Raw genomic sequence first — 15280 nt, 5'->3', positions numbered from 1 at the left:
TAAATGTATTTAGATTTTCCCAGTCTTTTCACCTAACACTCTCAAAATGTTTAACCACTATCAAAAAAAAATCCCAGAACTTGGGCAGAATCCAACGGATCCACTTGATTTGATCTCCCTGACTTCCCTCTGCCGAGCCCCACCAAATGAATACCTTTCTCTACGGGAGCACAGGTGACGGTGACGGATTCTTGAGTTTTCTGTGACATCATCAGGACCGTGTACAGGCTCCTTCCCTGCTTCCCCTGAACATCCTTTTCTTTTTATCCTGTTGTTTTCCACTCTTGGGCCTAAAGTGCCCACCGCCACCACAGGTTTCGTGGAGTTTTTAAGAGCTTATTTTCTTTCAAACCTGGGCAATTTGGGGTCAGTGGGGACTTTGAAGACGGCGTTGGGACGAACGAACATGAAAATCCAAGACAGGAGCCTTCCCAGAAGTTCTTGGTCCTTAATGCCTTAATAATTATTTCTAAAGACACGTTGGGGAGCCCGGGATCGAGCATTCTGCTCCCAGCCTTCAGCCTGCTGGGATGCTTCCTTGCCACGGCGGGCCAGAGCCGGAGGGCTTGGAGTAGGTGGAGGCTGAGGTTCCTGAGGAGTGTGTCGAATGCCAAGGCGCAGCTTTCCCCTCGGTGCAGAAACAGGCGCTGACATATCCCCTTGGCCAGGGATGCACGCCAGCGTGCCAGAGTCTACCTGAGAAAATGGTAAAAGTCCAGCCCTCGGGAAGCCCTCCCGTGAAGGCCCCGCTCCCTTTGCTGGGACGGGGCTTGGATTTACCCGAGCTCCGGGCAAGGGCGAAGCGTCTTAGCTTTTCCCTAGATGACAGACACGTCCCCGCGGAGCGGGGGTCACCCACCCGGGCAGGTGCTGGTCTGTACCTGCGTGGTGAGTTAGCACATATGGGGCAGTCTGAGTGCATCGGCCAGGGCGGTAACCACTGTCTGCTTTCTGACCCCCAGGTTCACCAGTATTACAGCTGCCTCCCAGAAGAGAAGGTGCCCTATGTCAACAGTCCTGGAGAGAAGCTGAGGATCAAACAGCTCTTGCATCAGCTGCCTCCCCACGACAATGAGGTAAGGAGCCCCAGACCGTTCCTGGAAGGGTGAAGGCATGGTGGGGCTAATCCCTGAACCAGCACCAGAGGCTTCTTCAAAGACAGAGCTGGGTCTTTATATTTGAGACTCCGATTTCTGTTTAGTTTGTGTGAGCCAAAGAAAACTCACTTAGATTCCTGGGGAAGGGGGGGGAAGGGGGATATCTAAGTCAGGGCTTCAGATTGGAGGGTATCGTCCCATGTGGCGTCCCAGGGGGACGACCTGGAACATGTGCACGATGAAATCAGCGGCTCGTGTCCATACTTGCTCAATCTGAGAAGGAAAATCTGTCCACTTGGTGACTGCAGTTGTTAGAACTGGTTGGAATATCAGTTCTGGCCTGGTAAATGCACTGGGGCTCCCATGAATTTTCCCCACCAGTACCTGTGCATTGAGTGGGAAGCTCTCTCTTGGAATGAGCCAGGTGGCTAGATTTGTCATTCTGGACACATGAGTAATCGTTTACCAAGGCTGGCACTTATGTAATGCTCCAAGGCCTAGAAAATACTTTGTCTCTTTGACCTCGTATCAACCTAAGGAGTGACGGGCTATTATTTTCCCATTTTATAGATGAGAAAACTAAAACAACAGTTAGTAAGTGTCTGAAGAATGTCTGCGTTTTTGTCACTACCGAGTCCATGTCTTTTAATTTGGTGAAAATTTGTTAAACTTAATGTTAAATCTAGCATGTCATTAGAAATAATTATTAAGGTATTAAGCACTGTGAACTTCTGGGAATGCTCACGTTTTTGATGTTGAAGTTTGTTCATCCTAACACCCATCTGCAAAGTCGCCAACCATCCAAAATTGCCCAGATGAAAGAAAATAGGCTCTTAAAAACTCCACAAAACCTCTGGCAGCACATTCTTCTTCAACAAACAAAAGTCAGAGACATGAACGTTTCCAATCTCTGAACTCACCTATGAGTGTGAATTTTGAAATGTGCTTTTTATGACCCCTCATGCCTCAGGCAACGAGATTTATAAACTGAAAATGAATTTTTCTTTAAATGCTGGGGGAGGGAAAGGGAGATAATCCCATAAAAAGAAGCTGCTTTCTACTCTCAGACATTTACAAGGCTCATATAAAAGGCCCAGATTAAGATCTAATGAAAGAAAGAAATGTCTTTGTGAGATGGTGTCATCCATCTGACACTCCCAGGTTGGGCCCTGAAGACTGAATCTAAAAGGATGTATTTGAGCATTTCTATATCTTTGGCTCATTTTATCTGAAGGAAAAAGGGAAAAGGCAGGGTGATTTTCAGGCCCTAAATGAGATCCTCAGAGCTGTCCTGAACGTGGACATTTGGACCTTCTCTTAACAATACCTCCAGTATGCTTTATGCTATACAATAGATTATTAAAATACTGCCATTTAATCCAGACCTATTCTTATCTAAATAGGCTTTCCCTTTCCCCTTTAAAATCGAAAGAGAGACTTATAAAAATGCCTAATGAGTCAATTCAGGAATGAGTATATAGAATTTTTCAAGATTCTTTTAAAAGTTTGTCCATAAACCCTAAATACGTGTTTCGGGGGAGAGGGGGAGGGTGCTCACAGTCTCTCTCGAACACAAGCACACAGCTACTTTTTCTATCTTTATCCATCAGCGGATCTCTCTGGATGGGGAACTGTGGCTCACGGGCGTTTCAAAAAAAAAAATGAAAAGTGATACCGTACAAATTGCCTTTTCATGTTAGTGACAATTTAATACGTTCAAATCAGTGGGCAAATTAGGCCCATTCAGCATGCTCATTTTAGAACAAAAGATAATTGGTAAGGTAAATATGCCAACCATTCGCTTCTTCCCTCAAATCAGACAACCTGATCATAGGCAGAAGCCACGTGCTGGGCTTTCAGAGAAACCACCGGGCCCAGCTCTAGCAGGTCTGGGGCCTTTCTTCGGCCCTGTCCCCGGCCAGCTGCGGGACCTTAGAAAAGTCGCTTCATCTCTAAGGAGGGCTGCACGAAATGACCTCCATGGACCTCGTCAGAGGAGGACTGCCCCTTGAATCATTTAATGATAATAGCTAACAGAGTGCTGCAGCAACTGCAAGAGTTTATATACATTATCCCGGTTCATCTTCACAACAGCCCCGTACCATTATTATCCCCCTTTTACAGATGAGGAAAGTGAATCTAAGAGGGATATTCCTGTAAAGTGAGGCAAGACTCAAATCCAGCTGTTGGGACGCATTTTTCTTTAGTGAGTTGGAAGCTGTCCATCTGACATTCAGTCCCAAGATGGGCTTCCATAGCCCATCTAAACCTAAAGGAAATGGCGGAGAGTTCCTTCATCTTGGCTCACTGTATTTGGGGAAGAGGGGAAATTTTTTAAGCTCCAAAAGATATTCTGAGATGAAAAAAAGGTCCTGGAGTTTGTCTGCTTTAGCTCCCTCACCAAAAGCAAATGCAAACAGAAAAACCAAGCCCCTTCTGCTTCTCTTCCCAAACACACACCCCTAAGTAAATATGCTTGTGTGTGCATGTCAGCGCCCAAAATGCCTTGGAATTTCTGAGACCCTCTTCTCCCTCCCCATCACTCCCTTAGCGTCATTTCACTGAAGTCACCCATAAACAAGACAGGAGAGCGCCAGATAGGAGAAGTATCAGGTGCGAGAGGGTCCATCACAGCTCCCCAGACTGGCTGAGTTGGCGTCTTGCAGAAGGGAGTCATGTGAGATTCATAGCAAATCTAGGAAGAGGTCCAACCCTTTCATTGAGTCTCTATTCAGCTCTGCTTCCCTTTAAAAAATACCATTTGGATTTCAGGCTAATTGGAAAGACTCCAGGTTCAGTCCAGTAAACATTATTAAGCACCTACTGTGTTCCAGGAACTGTCCAAAGTGCTGGCTACACAATTAATACTGAACTCAAGGAGCTCATAATCTACTAAGGGGAATGGAGAGGAACAGCATACAAAGGGAGGCAGGAAATTGGGTTGGGGGGAGATTGGGAGATAGCCTTGGGGTTGTCTTGTTCAGTGCAGGTGAATCCAGGCAGATCAGCAGATGCAGAGGGGAGTGTGCTGAATCTACTTTCTGACCTCTGTGAATGAAGGCATTGGGAGTTTAGTAGCTCACCTCCCAGCCCTCCAATCAGAGGAGGAGGGAGCTGAGGGGATCATTTCAGTCATTGTAAAGTAAATGCACACAGGCCCAAGCCTGACCCATAGAAGATGGGCAGACCTTGTAAGCCTGATTCGGAAGAGGAATATGAAACAGCTCCAGTTTCCTAGTTTTCTGAGCCCTTTTTTACCTTGAACTAATCCTTATGAAGGTTTTCTTTAAGTGAATGTATGTCAAAAGGTCATTAAAACATAGGCGGGGACAGTCGATCCTACCTCCATCCGTCCATCTCGGGGGCTCAGAGGCCAAGAGCAGCAGTCCTAATGAGCTCCATCTTTCCACAATTTCGCTGTCTCTAGGTTCGATACTGCAATTCCCTGGATGAGGAGGAAAAGAGGGAGCTCAAACTCTTCAGCAACCAAAGGAAAAGGGAGAATCTGGGCCGAGGAAATGTCAGGCCATTTCCGGTCACTATGACAGGAGCCATTTGTGAACAGGTAAGTTTGGGCAAAAGCCAAACTGGCCACATTCTGACCATTCACATTGGAGTGAGATGAGGGGCCCCCAAAGCTCCTTCAAAGGCAGAGAAAATAATGGCTCTAATAGGAAGACGATGCTGATCCTTCCATCTGCTCAGTGCTAACCAGGGCTTGGTGGGCCTGGGAAACTGGGCTTCTGTCCGTTTTCCTCCCAAACGGAGGCCGCCCTCCAGCCCCGAGGCCCTTCTCAGCCGGTGCCCCTCTTCCTCTCTCCTGCAGTGCGGAGGCCAGATTAATGGAGGCGACATCGCGGTCTTTGCGTCGAGGGCCGGGCATGGGGTGTGCTGGCACCCCTCGTGCTTCATGTGCACGGTGTGTAATGAGCTCCTCGTGGACCTGATCTACTTCTACCAGGATGGGAAGATGTACTGCGGCAGGCACCACGCCGAGTGCCTGAAGCCTCGCTGTGCGGCCTGTGACGAGGTAAGAGCGGGCCCTGCCACCCCGGAGCCTTCCTCTGGCTAGCAGACATGGGCACCGGGTACCCTGCCCGCCACCCGGGCTCAGGGAGCCGTCAGAGGCGTAAACCTAGGGGCTCCGCTACCTTTTTTGTAAACTTAGGAGACAAAAAGTTAATTAGGAGTCTCGCCCTTCCCAATGACCAGAATGTCTATCTGGGGGCATCCTCACCAGGATCAAACATGGCAGTCTATCTTCTTTCCTGCTTGAAAAGTGTTTGCTATGGCCAAGGAGCCTCACAATCGGCTTCCCTTGGCTTTGAACCAATTATAGGCCCCAAAATGCGAGGATGAGGTCCTGGGGGTCTTGAGATCTCACTTCTCTTAAAAGACCCTCGTCCCCAAGTTTTGGATGTATGTCTGGCCATTAGAAACAAGAGTTTCCTCTCCTAATTTAACTATCTGCCTTTGGGGAGAGGTAGTAAATATAGAACACTGGTCTGAGTCAAGAAGACCAGGATTTAAGTCTTGCTGATTATGTGATTCCGAGGCGAGTTATGTCCTAGCCAGTTCTTCTGAGACTGTAACTTGCAGAGTAATTGGTAATTGGTAAAGGGAATGCCCTTATTGGGAACTCCTTGTTGCCATTGTTTAATCATCTGATACTCTCTGTGATCCCATTTGGGGTTTTCTTGGCAGAGATACCAGGGTGGCCATTTCCTTCTCCAGCTCATATTACATATAGGGAAACTGAGGCAAACAGGGTTAAGTGACACCAGATTTGAACTCATATTGATTAATCTTCTTGACTCTGCGTCTGGTGCTTTAGCAAAGGTCATCAATAAATGCTGGTTTAGCACAGAACTGAGTGCCTTAGATTTTGAGAATTTTTTTGTCAGTAGCCTATATCATAACTAACTTCTCTCTGACTTATATTCCTTAGTGTTGATCTAACATTCAGAAAAAAAGAAATCCTGGCAAGGGGGCAGAAGCTTGTGTAAGAGAAATTCCCAACCTGAACAGCATTGCAACTGGGAAAGGTCTGGGGCTTAGGTCTATCGGGGAGTTTCTTATTATTTAAGCAAAGAACTAGATTCAATTTGATAGTTATTGAGCACCTGCTGTGTACAAAGCAGTATGTTAAGAATGAAGGAGAAACTGATATGACACAGTTTCTACCCTACTGGGGATAAGATGCGTGTCCAGGATATCAGCAAAAAGGTGAGCGGGGCCCATGTATCCTCAGAGAAGTGTGTGGCAGCTTGGTGGCATCTACTTTGCAGGGTTTTTGTGAGGATCAGATATTTGTAAAATGCTTAGCATACAGTAGTCACTTAATGAATGCTCTGTCCTTGCCTTACACTAGTCACTTAATAAATGCTCTTACCTTACAGTAGTCACTTATTGCTCTTTTCTTATCTTATAGTAGTCACTTAATAAGTGCTCTTTTCTTACAGTATTCACTTAAATGTTCTTCTAAGGCAGCTAGGTAGTGTAGTGGATAGGGCAGCACTGGGCTGGGAGTCAGGAAGACCTATCAAATCTGGCCTCAGACATTACTAGCTGTGTGATCCTGAACAAGTCACTTAATGAGGTTCTTCTGTTTCCTCATCTTTAAATGGGAATAATAACAGGTTGTTTGCAGAATCAAAGGAGATAACATTTATAAAGCACTTAGTGCTGTGACTGGCACATAGTAGGCTCCATAAATAAATGCTTCTCCCCTTCCCTTTCTCTTATATTGAGTGAATATATGTCAGGAACTGGTCTCATCATTGGAAGGCCGAATTCAAACTTGACTCTGAAACGTACTATGTGATCCTGGGAAAGTAATTCACTCTCATAGTGCCCCCATCGAGTAATGCTTCAGGACAAGGAATAGACCGGCTTCTGATGGGCCCTATTGACAGAGGGAGGTTTTATTCTGAGAGTTACCGACACTGCTGAAGGTGCAGGCCCGTCCCACATCCTCAACCCTTCCTCATAAAAAAGACATCGGCCTTTAATTGGTGTAGGGGGCTTCAATTTATTGCCTATTTTAGGGGCTTCAATTTATTACCTATTTTGCCACTTAAGTTCTGGAAGAGCTGCTTAGAGATGCTGAGAGCCCCTAGTCACAAAGCTAATGGTGGGATTTGAACCCAGGTTCCTGAGTTTAACATCAGCTCTCCACCCGTTATACCACCCTGTCTTTCCTTTTGGCCATCATTATCTAGTCTAGAAGACCACTGACCAGCTGAAACTGTGGACAGCCATTTGTCTTTTGCTTATTAATCTTGAGGGATGGTCGTTGGTCTCCAAAGAGACGTGCCCCAAATCTCAGCAGCTTCCCCACGCTCAAGCCTGCTTTTATTCCCCCCAGATCATCTTTGCAGACGAATGCACAGAGGCCGAGGGCCGCCACTGGCACATGAAGCATTTCTGCTGTTTCGAGTGCGAAGCGGTGCTGGGCGGTCAGCGCTACATCATGAAGGAGGGGAGACCTTACTGCTGCCGCTGCTTCGAATCCCTGTACGCAGAGTACTGCGACGCCTGCGCCCAGCACATAGGTAAGGCGTCTCCCTGCGCGGCCACCGAGGGGGGCTCCCTTTGGACCCCATGGGCCGAGCCACGGCCCCTCGAAGGTGATGTCGTAGAACGGACAAACTCAAATCTCCTTCTGTTACTCATGGCCTGGGGGAGTTGTTGGGATACAAGTACCAGTAATGAAATACTACCTGTGCAAGTGAGCTTACATGTATGTGTGGAAATACATTGGCCTATGAGATAATTATGTTTCAAAATATTATATATTTTCATATATTAATGTAACATCATATACATTAGAGCCTGTCCTCAGAAATCTTACACACAGACACATACACATCTCTCCTCCCTCTGTCTGTTTGTCTCTGTCTCTGAGTCTGTCTTTCCCTTTCTCTCTCTCTCTCTCTCTTCTCCCCCCCCTTCCTTTACACATGTATATGTACATTTTTGAGAATGATGGACAATTGATTTAGAGGTACAAAGAAACTTAAAGGCCCAAAATATATATAGGGTCTCTAAGGGATGTGTATGTATGAGAGAGAATGCCTCTAAGATCCTATTTAGTTCTAAATCAATGGCCCTATCATGCTCAGAAGTCATACACATATGCAAACATACATATACTATACATATGTAATGTATCTATAATATCTGTATAATATATTCTATTTTTACCTTGTACACACACACACACACACACACACACACACACACACACACACACACAATGTAAATATAAAATGAATAAAACCAAAGTGTCCAAAGCTAAGGCAGAGGGTTAGGGATCCCTTCCAGCCCTATATCAGTGGGCCTCTGACCCACAATCCCTTTGGAAAATGACAGTGTGGCCATAGACCCCACACGGGACGAGAAGGCCAGTGGCTCCTCGGCAGGCGCTGGGGGCTGCGCAGAGAAGGGGAGCAGACGTCAGTCTGCAGCCATTCAGTTTGCCTCTGGGAGCCTGGCGGAAGCCTCCTGGGAAGGACCGGGCCGGGACAGGCGGCTTGTGTGGGATGGAGCTGGCGGCAGCATCTCCTGGGGCTGCTGTTGCAATGCTAGAGAGTCTGTGCAGCCTCTGCCAACTTTCTACCTGAAGGAAAGAGATGGAGAGGTAGTGTGCCAAGCCATTTAGGCCCACTTAGGAGTCATTATGATGGAGGAGAAAATTCAGCCGGACAGAGAAGAGGGGTGGGTGGATGGGAAGGCTTTTTTCTTTGTTAAATCCCCCCTGTGTCATCAGAAGGGATTTGTTCATACGGTGACTAATCCTGGGAGTTTTTTTAACGGCATCAGACAAGGAGACTGATAAAGATCATCGGCCCTCTCAGTGCCCGACGGGTGCCAGGGGACTGCTTACTCACTCGGCTCTGACTTTTCAAAGCCTGGGTCTCTTCCCCAGTATGTGTCTTTTCTCAGCCCTGATGTTAAAGCTCACCCTGGAGAATACTTTTGCTCTAAAGCATCCTCTCCTCTATTGCTCTGGTATGCTACAAATTGACCTAATTCTACTCTTCCCCCTGCCCAAAAGAGGAGGGGGAGAAATCCTCGCTCTTTCAAAGCATCGCCTCTTAAGGAAAGCGCTGGGGAGCCATTGGCTCTCCAGAGGGTGTGTTTTTTTTCCTTGAGGGGAGTGATGGTGAGGGATGCAGGGGAGGGGAAGGAGAAGGAAGCATCTTAAGGGAGAATCTGGTTAAGATTCCAGATCTGAGAGCCTCCCAAAGGCATCCAGGCCAGGGCCTTTATTTTCCAGATGAATAAATTGCTGCCCAGGGATGTTGGAAAGGGAAGGAGAGAGGGCAGGTATTAAGAGCAGGGATGGGATTGATTTTTCTGGTGAATTTTATGTTTATTTTTGGACTGTCTGATGATTTTCGACAAGTTGCTCCTTCTCTGAGGGGGTTAAAGCTTCTGCTTTCAGGTCTGTGATGCTTCTCTTTTATGAAAGATGTCTCCTCCTCTCTTTAGAGGAGGTGGATTGGATGCCAAAGTCTAACTCATTTAAACTCTGTAGAACAAAAAAAAAATCATTAAATATAAGCTAGGGGCTTCAGTTTTCTCACGAGAAGACTAGATTTGATTGAGTTCCAAGATCCTTTCCAGCTTTCTTCATCTGTAAAATGGGAAGATTAGCTTGACTTATAAGATTATAAACTTCTGAACTTAGAAAAACACAGAAATTCCCTTCGTTTGCTAGCAGTGGACTACTTCTTCAGTAATGAGAATGATCCATGTGGAGTATGTTTTCTGATAAGGGCCAGCCCCATCCCCCATCACCGTCTCCTTCTTCTCCCTCTGCCCCCATCCTCGGGCGTGTCTGACCACACAGCTGCAGGAGGAGGTCCAGTCGACCCCAGGATCCTGATTTTATTGAGTCCCTTCCTCCCTTCCGTCTTCTCAAACACAGTGTGACTCTCCCTCCTTCTCTTCCTTTTTCCATAAAAAAAGAGGGGAGGATCTAAGTTTTATGGGAAAGGTGCCATCCTCATCAGCTGCCTGCAATTTCATTGGACGCGAAGCTAAAAATACCCTCCACTGTGAAGAAGATGCAGGCTCTGCTGCAAAATAGAATTTTCCTTCCCCCAGGAAAAAGTATGGCGCTTTGCAGTTTGTGCTTACACACAGTCCCAGAGCTTTGCGAGCGATCCTTCTTATCCAGATATCCCATATTTATACAGCAGCTCTCTGCAAACTCATACCAGGGACCGGTTGCTAGGGAAACGGTCTCCGTTCCCCGCACCCGGCCAAGTAAACAGTCCTATAAACAGACCTAAGGATGGAGCAGCCGTAGGCACGTGCGCTCTCAGAAAAATGCTTACAGGGCTTGTAAAGCAGGCAGGGAAGGGACGTGGAAGGGACAGGCCCATTTCCAGATGTGTGGGGTTCAGCAATGGGTCAGCAGAGCATCCAAAGCTGTGGGAGTTTATGCAGTTGCTTTTTCAACGCCGCTCCCTTCCATCGGCCGCCTCTCAAACCCCCAACATTCCTCTTTCGAGGGCCCCGCAAGCCGGGACTCCTCCGGACTGCCCTCTTGGTCGGGCTCCCAGCTGTCTCTGTGGGTCTCCTGGGACAGAGAAACCACTGACATTCTGCTCCTCTGCCCTCGTAAAAAACATGGCAGGAACACCCTGTATTTAAGGAGAACATTTGAGGAGGAATCTTCCTCTATCTCATCAAACAGCTTGGACCTAGAAGACCTGAGTTCAAATTCATCCTAGATCACTTCCTAGCAATGTGACCGGGAGTTATTTAACCTCAGATAATTATTGAATCTCAGTTTCCTCATCTGTAAAATCATGAAATTATACTAGATGGCTTTTAAGGTTCTTGCAGTTCTAAATCATTGGTCCTGTTCATTCTCAGAAGTCTAATTGTAGACTGAGATAGAAGAAGAGTTTGTCAGAAGAGATTTGGCCTGGAGGAAGATGGGGATGAGGGACCAGGTCCAGCAGTCAAAATCCTCTTTCCTCTTGCTTAAGATGTAGCTCTCACTGCCAATTAGCTGTTCTCAGAATGGGTCTCTTTTGGCCTTGGGCAAAGTTCAGGGGAAACCTAAAGGTGACCTGGCTGCTTTGAGTGCTCCAGGATGGGCAGGGCTGATCCTTTGGGTGAGCTCTGGCCAGCTCGAGCCTCAGTATATCTGCCCCCCCCTCCGTAGGTGCCCCCAAATGATAGTTTGGTAAATGTAAAATATGAGAATTCAGTGCATCTCCCTCAATAGCCTTGCTGTGACCCAAGTGACAAAGTTAGGAAAGTTTTCAGAGCTACTCTCTGGGTGGGATCTGTCTCAAAGCAAATAAATGGGATGAACAGGATTCGAATCCCAGTCTTTCAGCTCCAAGTTCCACATTCATCTCATAACTTGCTTCTTGCTCCAATCTGCAATTATATTTCAATTATGGCTATGTGGTGCACAGCACGCCCAAGGCAGGACTGAGGTCAGGAAACTGGGCAAGTCACTTCACCCTGTTTGCCTCAGGTTCCTCAAATGTAAAATGAGAAATTAAGAACACCCATCTTCCCAGGGTTGTTGAAAGGATCAAATGAGATCATTGAAAAGCACAGTGCCCAGTACATAGTATGTGAGCTATTATTTATTACAGAAGATGGACGGATCTTTTAAGATGGTAGAAGTCCTATATAATATGATAATAAAGGCTCTCCTGGTCTAAATTCTCTCATCCCCAAGCCTTGCCACAGTTCCTGGAATGCCCATGTTCTTGTAGACTTGACTTAGAGCTCCAAGGGAGAATGAGTCTTTAGGGATCATCTGGGGCTAACCCAGAGAGGATCAACAAAATGTCCAAGATTGCACAGAAAGAAGATGGTAATGGTAGGATTCACACTAACGTCCATTGACTCTTGGATTAGACCAGGGAGAACATTGCCACCCAAAGGGAATACTGCTTTTCCCACCGCCATTCCCACTGGGGTCAGATACCGGAGGGCATTTTTTGGTGGTACTTATTTTAATTACAAAAGAGACATTCACAATTTTATCTTTTATTTTAGTTACAAAAGACATTCACAATTTTACCTTTGAACAGAGCTCCCACGTGCACGTCAAATTATCAAGTACATCAGCCCTCCTCCTGAAGGTTATATCGCACATGTATATATGTATGAATGTATGTATATATGAATAGGAGTACATGTATATACGTACACATATCCCTTACATTCGATATCTGATGTACAAATTTGAAATACATTTTAAAAGTTTTCTTTTATTTTTTATGAAGAGTTTTTATCTTAAATCACATCCATTTGTGAACATACCCCAATTTCATTTAAAAAAAGAGAAAAAAAAGGTATTTGAGCTAAAGTTACCAACACATCTATCATGTCTAACAGTTGTACTAATAATATAATAATGATAATAGCTAACAGATGTTTAGCAATTTACATATGTGATCTCATTCGATCCTCACAACACTGGGAGATCCGTACTAGTGTTATCCCAATAAACTGAGGTAAATGAAGGTTAAGAGCTTGCCAGAGTCACACAGCTGCTAAGTATCTGAGGTTGAATTTGAACTCAGGCCTTCCTAGCTCAGAGTCCCCCACTCTGCTCAGTAGCCCACACTCGTAATTCCCCATCTCTACAGAGGAGGGAGGGAGGGACATCCCTTTCAGCCTAAAACATTTTAAAAACCAGACAGCTCTGGGGTCATGGAAAGAAAGCCAACTGTCTCCACTGGAAACTTGGCTCTTACACTTCCTAGCTAGGTGACCTTGAGCAAATGATCTCTCTGGGCTGACTCACTTCCCTCATTTGTAAAAAAGGGAATCAAAATCTATCTCCCACTCGGACCCTAATTGGTTTCACGGGGCTCCAGGGAGGTTTGGGAAAGGTAAGACATGCAGAGTGAACCTTAAGAGCAAGGTTGACATCACTGTAATTTCAGATAAGAACCTGTGTTTGTATGGTGCTTTAAGAGTCACTTATAGACAGCCCTAGGCTCAGGAACTCTTGGAGCCACTGCCAGTCACTGACCCCTGTCTCCCTCATCCGTAGCCCCGATTCCACTCTGTTGAATAAGTTTTTACCTTCCGCCCCTAGAAGAGCAAAGTCTTTCAAACATGACTCATGGGTCTGACTTGGTAGAAGGGATTTTTCTTACCTGGGAGTCCCCAGTGAAATCTTCAGTCCGGTCTTCCTCCTGTCCCTAAGAGAATAAAAGTTGACTGGGTATGATCTAATTGGATGAAGGAGATCTGAGTGTTATGGAACTGTTTGGTTGGATAGACTGGTCTGGATGGGGCCTCTTCCTAAGGGACTCTGGCTATCCAAGGAGGTGGGAAAAGATGCTAGAATCCCTGCTCCTGGATCTTGGCCAAATCTCAGTTTCCTGGAACCATCCTGGGGATGTGAATGCTGGAAGGAAAAAGCCATAGACAGGTGTTGGGGGAGTTGGGACCTTTCGATTCTCCAGGGAAAGGGGTAGAGGAAAGCCTGGTTCCAGATCAGCTCTTTTCACCCACGAGCACTGATGCTGCTCCAGAGCTTTCTCAGGTTCTTGTTCTGGGCAGAACTGGCAGGGATTGGCCGCCTTCTCCCAGCTCGTTCACAGAGCACTCCTTTCCACTTTTCATCTCTTTTCCTTGTCCCCCTCGCCCCCTCCTCCACTCTGCTCCCTCCTGTTCCTTAATCCTCTGCTCAAACACAGACCATCCGGCTCCTTGCATTGTTTGTGGAAGCAGTGAGAACTCAGCCTAACCAGGGCCCATCTCCTCATACTCCTGGTGAACCCACCTAGTGGGGGCTGGCAGGAAAGGGGGAGGAGGAGCTTCTGGCTGGCTTTTCCCCCTGCATTGCTAGGGACCCTGCCAGCCACCTCCTTGCCCGATTTCTCCCCACCACAACATTAAAAGTCCATGTTGAGAAAATGGTGTTAGCTTTGGAGCCCTGCTTCGGGCAGGATCAGTCAGTAAATAGGTTGAAATTGTTTCCTACCTGCTGAGAAAGAGGGTTTTCAAAACCTTAATGAAGAATACTTCCCTGCTCATCCTCCCTTCTTAATAATAAAGACCCATTCATGGCCCTTTGCCATTGTTTCTCCCTCCACCTGCTGGGGGAAGGAAGGGCATCATCAATCATAGGATCTTGACCAAAGCTCCTCTAGGCTTTTACAAATGAGGAAACTGAGGCACGGAGTATTAATTTAGATGCATTTTTGTGATTGATTGCCTTCAAGAACGTGCTCAATTATTAGCTTTTGCAGCAGCTGAGTCCCTGGATCCAGAAATTTTTCCTCCCTGAAAAAATTAACTTAAAATAAAAAACAGAATTCTCTCTCACTAGAATTCTCTACCCTTTCACTTTGGTTTCATCCTTCAAGGCTCAACTCAAATCCTATATTCTGCAGAAGAACTTCCCTCCAGGAGTTAGGTGGAGATATTATTGGCCCTACTTTACAGATGAGTATACTAAGGCTCAGAGAGCTAGATTAGCTTGGCTGAAGTCCCTCAGGTAGAAGCTTGAAAGGCTGAATCTTCCAACTTCTAGCCCCGATGCCCTTTTGGTTCTAGCCGCTTTCTCTGCCTTCCTCCCTGTTGCCTCAGGTTCACCTCCCTTTCTCCCAGCCCAGTTCCCAGTAAGGCCGTACAGCCAGTCCTGTCTGGCAGAGAAGGTCCCTGGGGCATCAGCCCTTGGTTAGTCTCAGGAGTCCCCTCCTCCCAAGAGCAGGGACCTTCATCAGCGTCGGCCTGGGCCCTCTGAGAGCCCACTGATGACACAGGCTGCTTGTGGAATCACAGCCGACTCACCGAGCCAGTTTATTCCTCTAGATTCTCCCACCAAGACATCTTTCCTTAAAGGAAATGAGTCATATTTAATATGGGGAAAGTGGGGGCTAGGGGCGGAGGCACTCGGGAGACGATTGCTTCCAGGCTTTGTGACTTCATCAGAGTGAAATCAGTGTGTCTTTTTGGCCGGGGATTATAGTGGACAGCTCCCCGGCTCTGGGCCCAAATCCCTCCTCTGCAGCCTCGAGACTGGACGCCGCTCATCTCCTTGGACCTCAGTTTTCTCATCTGTAAAGAGAAGGGAAGCCCCCGAGGTCCCATTCAACTCTAGGTCTCTGATCCCACAATCTTTGTGTTTTGGAGTCGGCGGTTCAGTGGATAGCTCTCTAGCCATGGAATCCGGATGT

General features: G+C 46.7%; 1 protein-coding gene across 1 annotated transcript in view; it reads left to right on the top strand.

The window, feature by feature from the left end:
- Positions 1–15280, top strand: part of PRICKLE2 (prickle planar cell polarity protein 2) — a 94669-nt gene that overhangs the window by 36300 nt on the left and 43089 nt on the right. The window contains exons 2-5 of the mRNA XM_051980175.1: positions 963–1076; positions 4525–4662; positions 4924–5127; positions 7465–7651. Coding sequence (XP_051836135.1) covers positions 963–1076; positions 4525–4662; positions 4924–5127; positions 7465–7651 — 643 coding nt within the window. The remainder of the gene's footprint in view (positions 1–962; positions 1077–4524; positions 4663–4923; positions 5128–7464; positions 7652–15280) is intronic.

The sequence above is a fragment of the Antechinus flavipes genome, chromosome 1, assembly GCF_016432865.1.
Source record: "Antechinus flavipes isolate AdamAnt ecotype Samford, QLD, Australia chromosome 1, AdamAnt_v2, whole genome shotgun sequence".
NCBI classification, from domain to species: Eukaryota; Metazoa; Chordata; class Mammalia; order Dasyuromorphia; family Dasyuridae; genus Antechinus; species Antechinus flavipes.
This window is presented reverse-complemented; position numbering and strand designations above follow the sequence as displayed.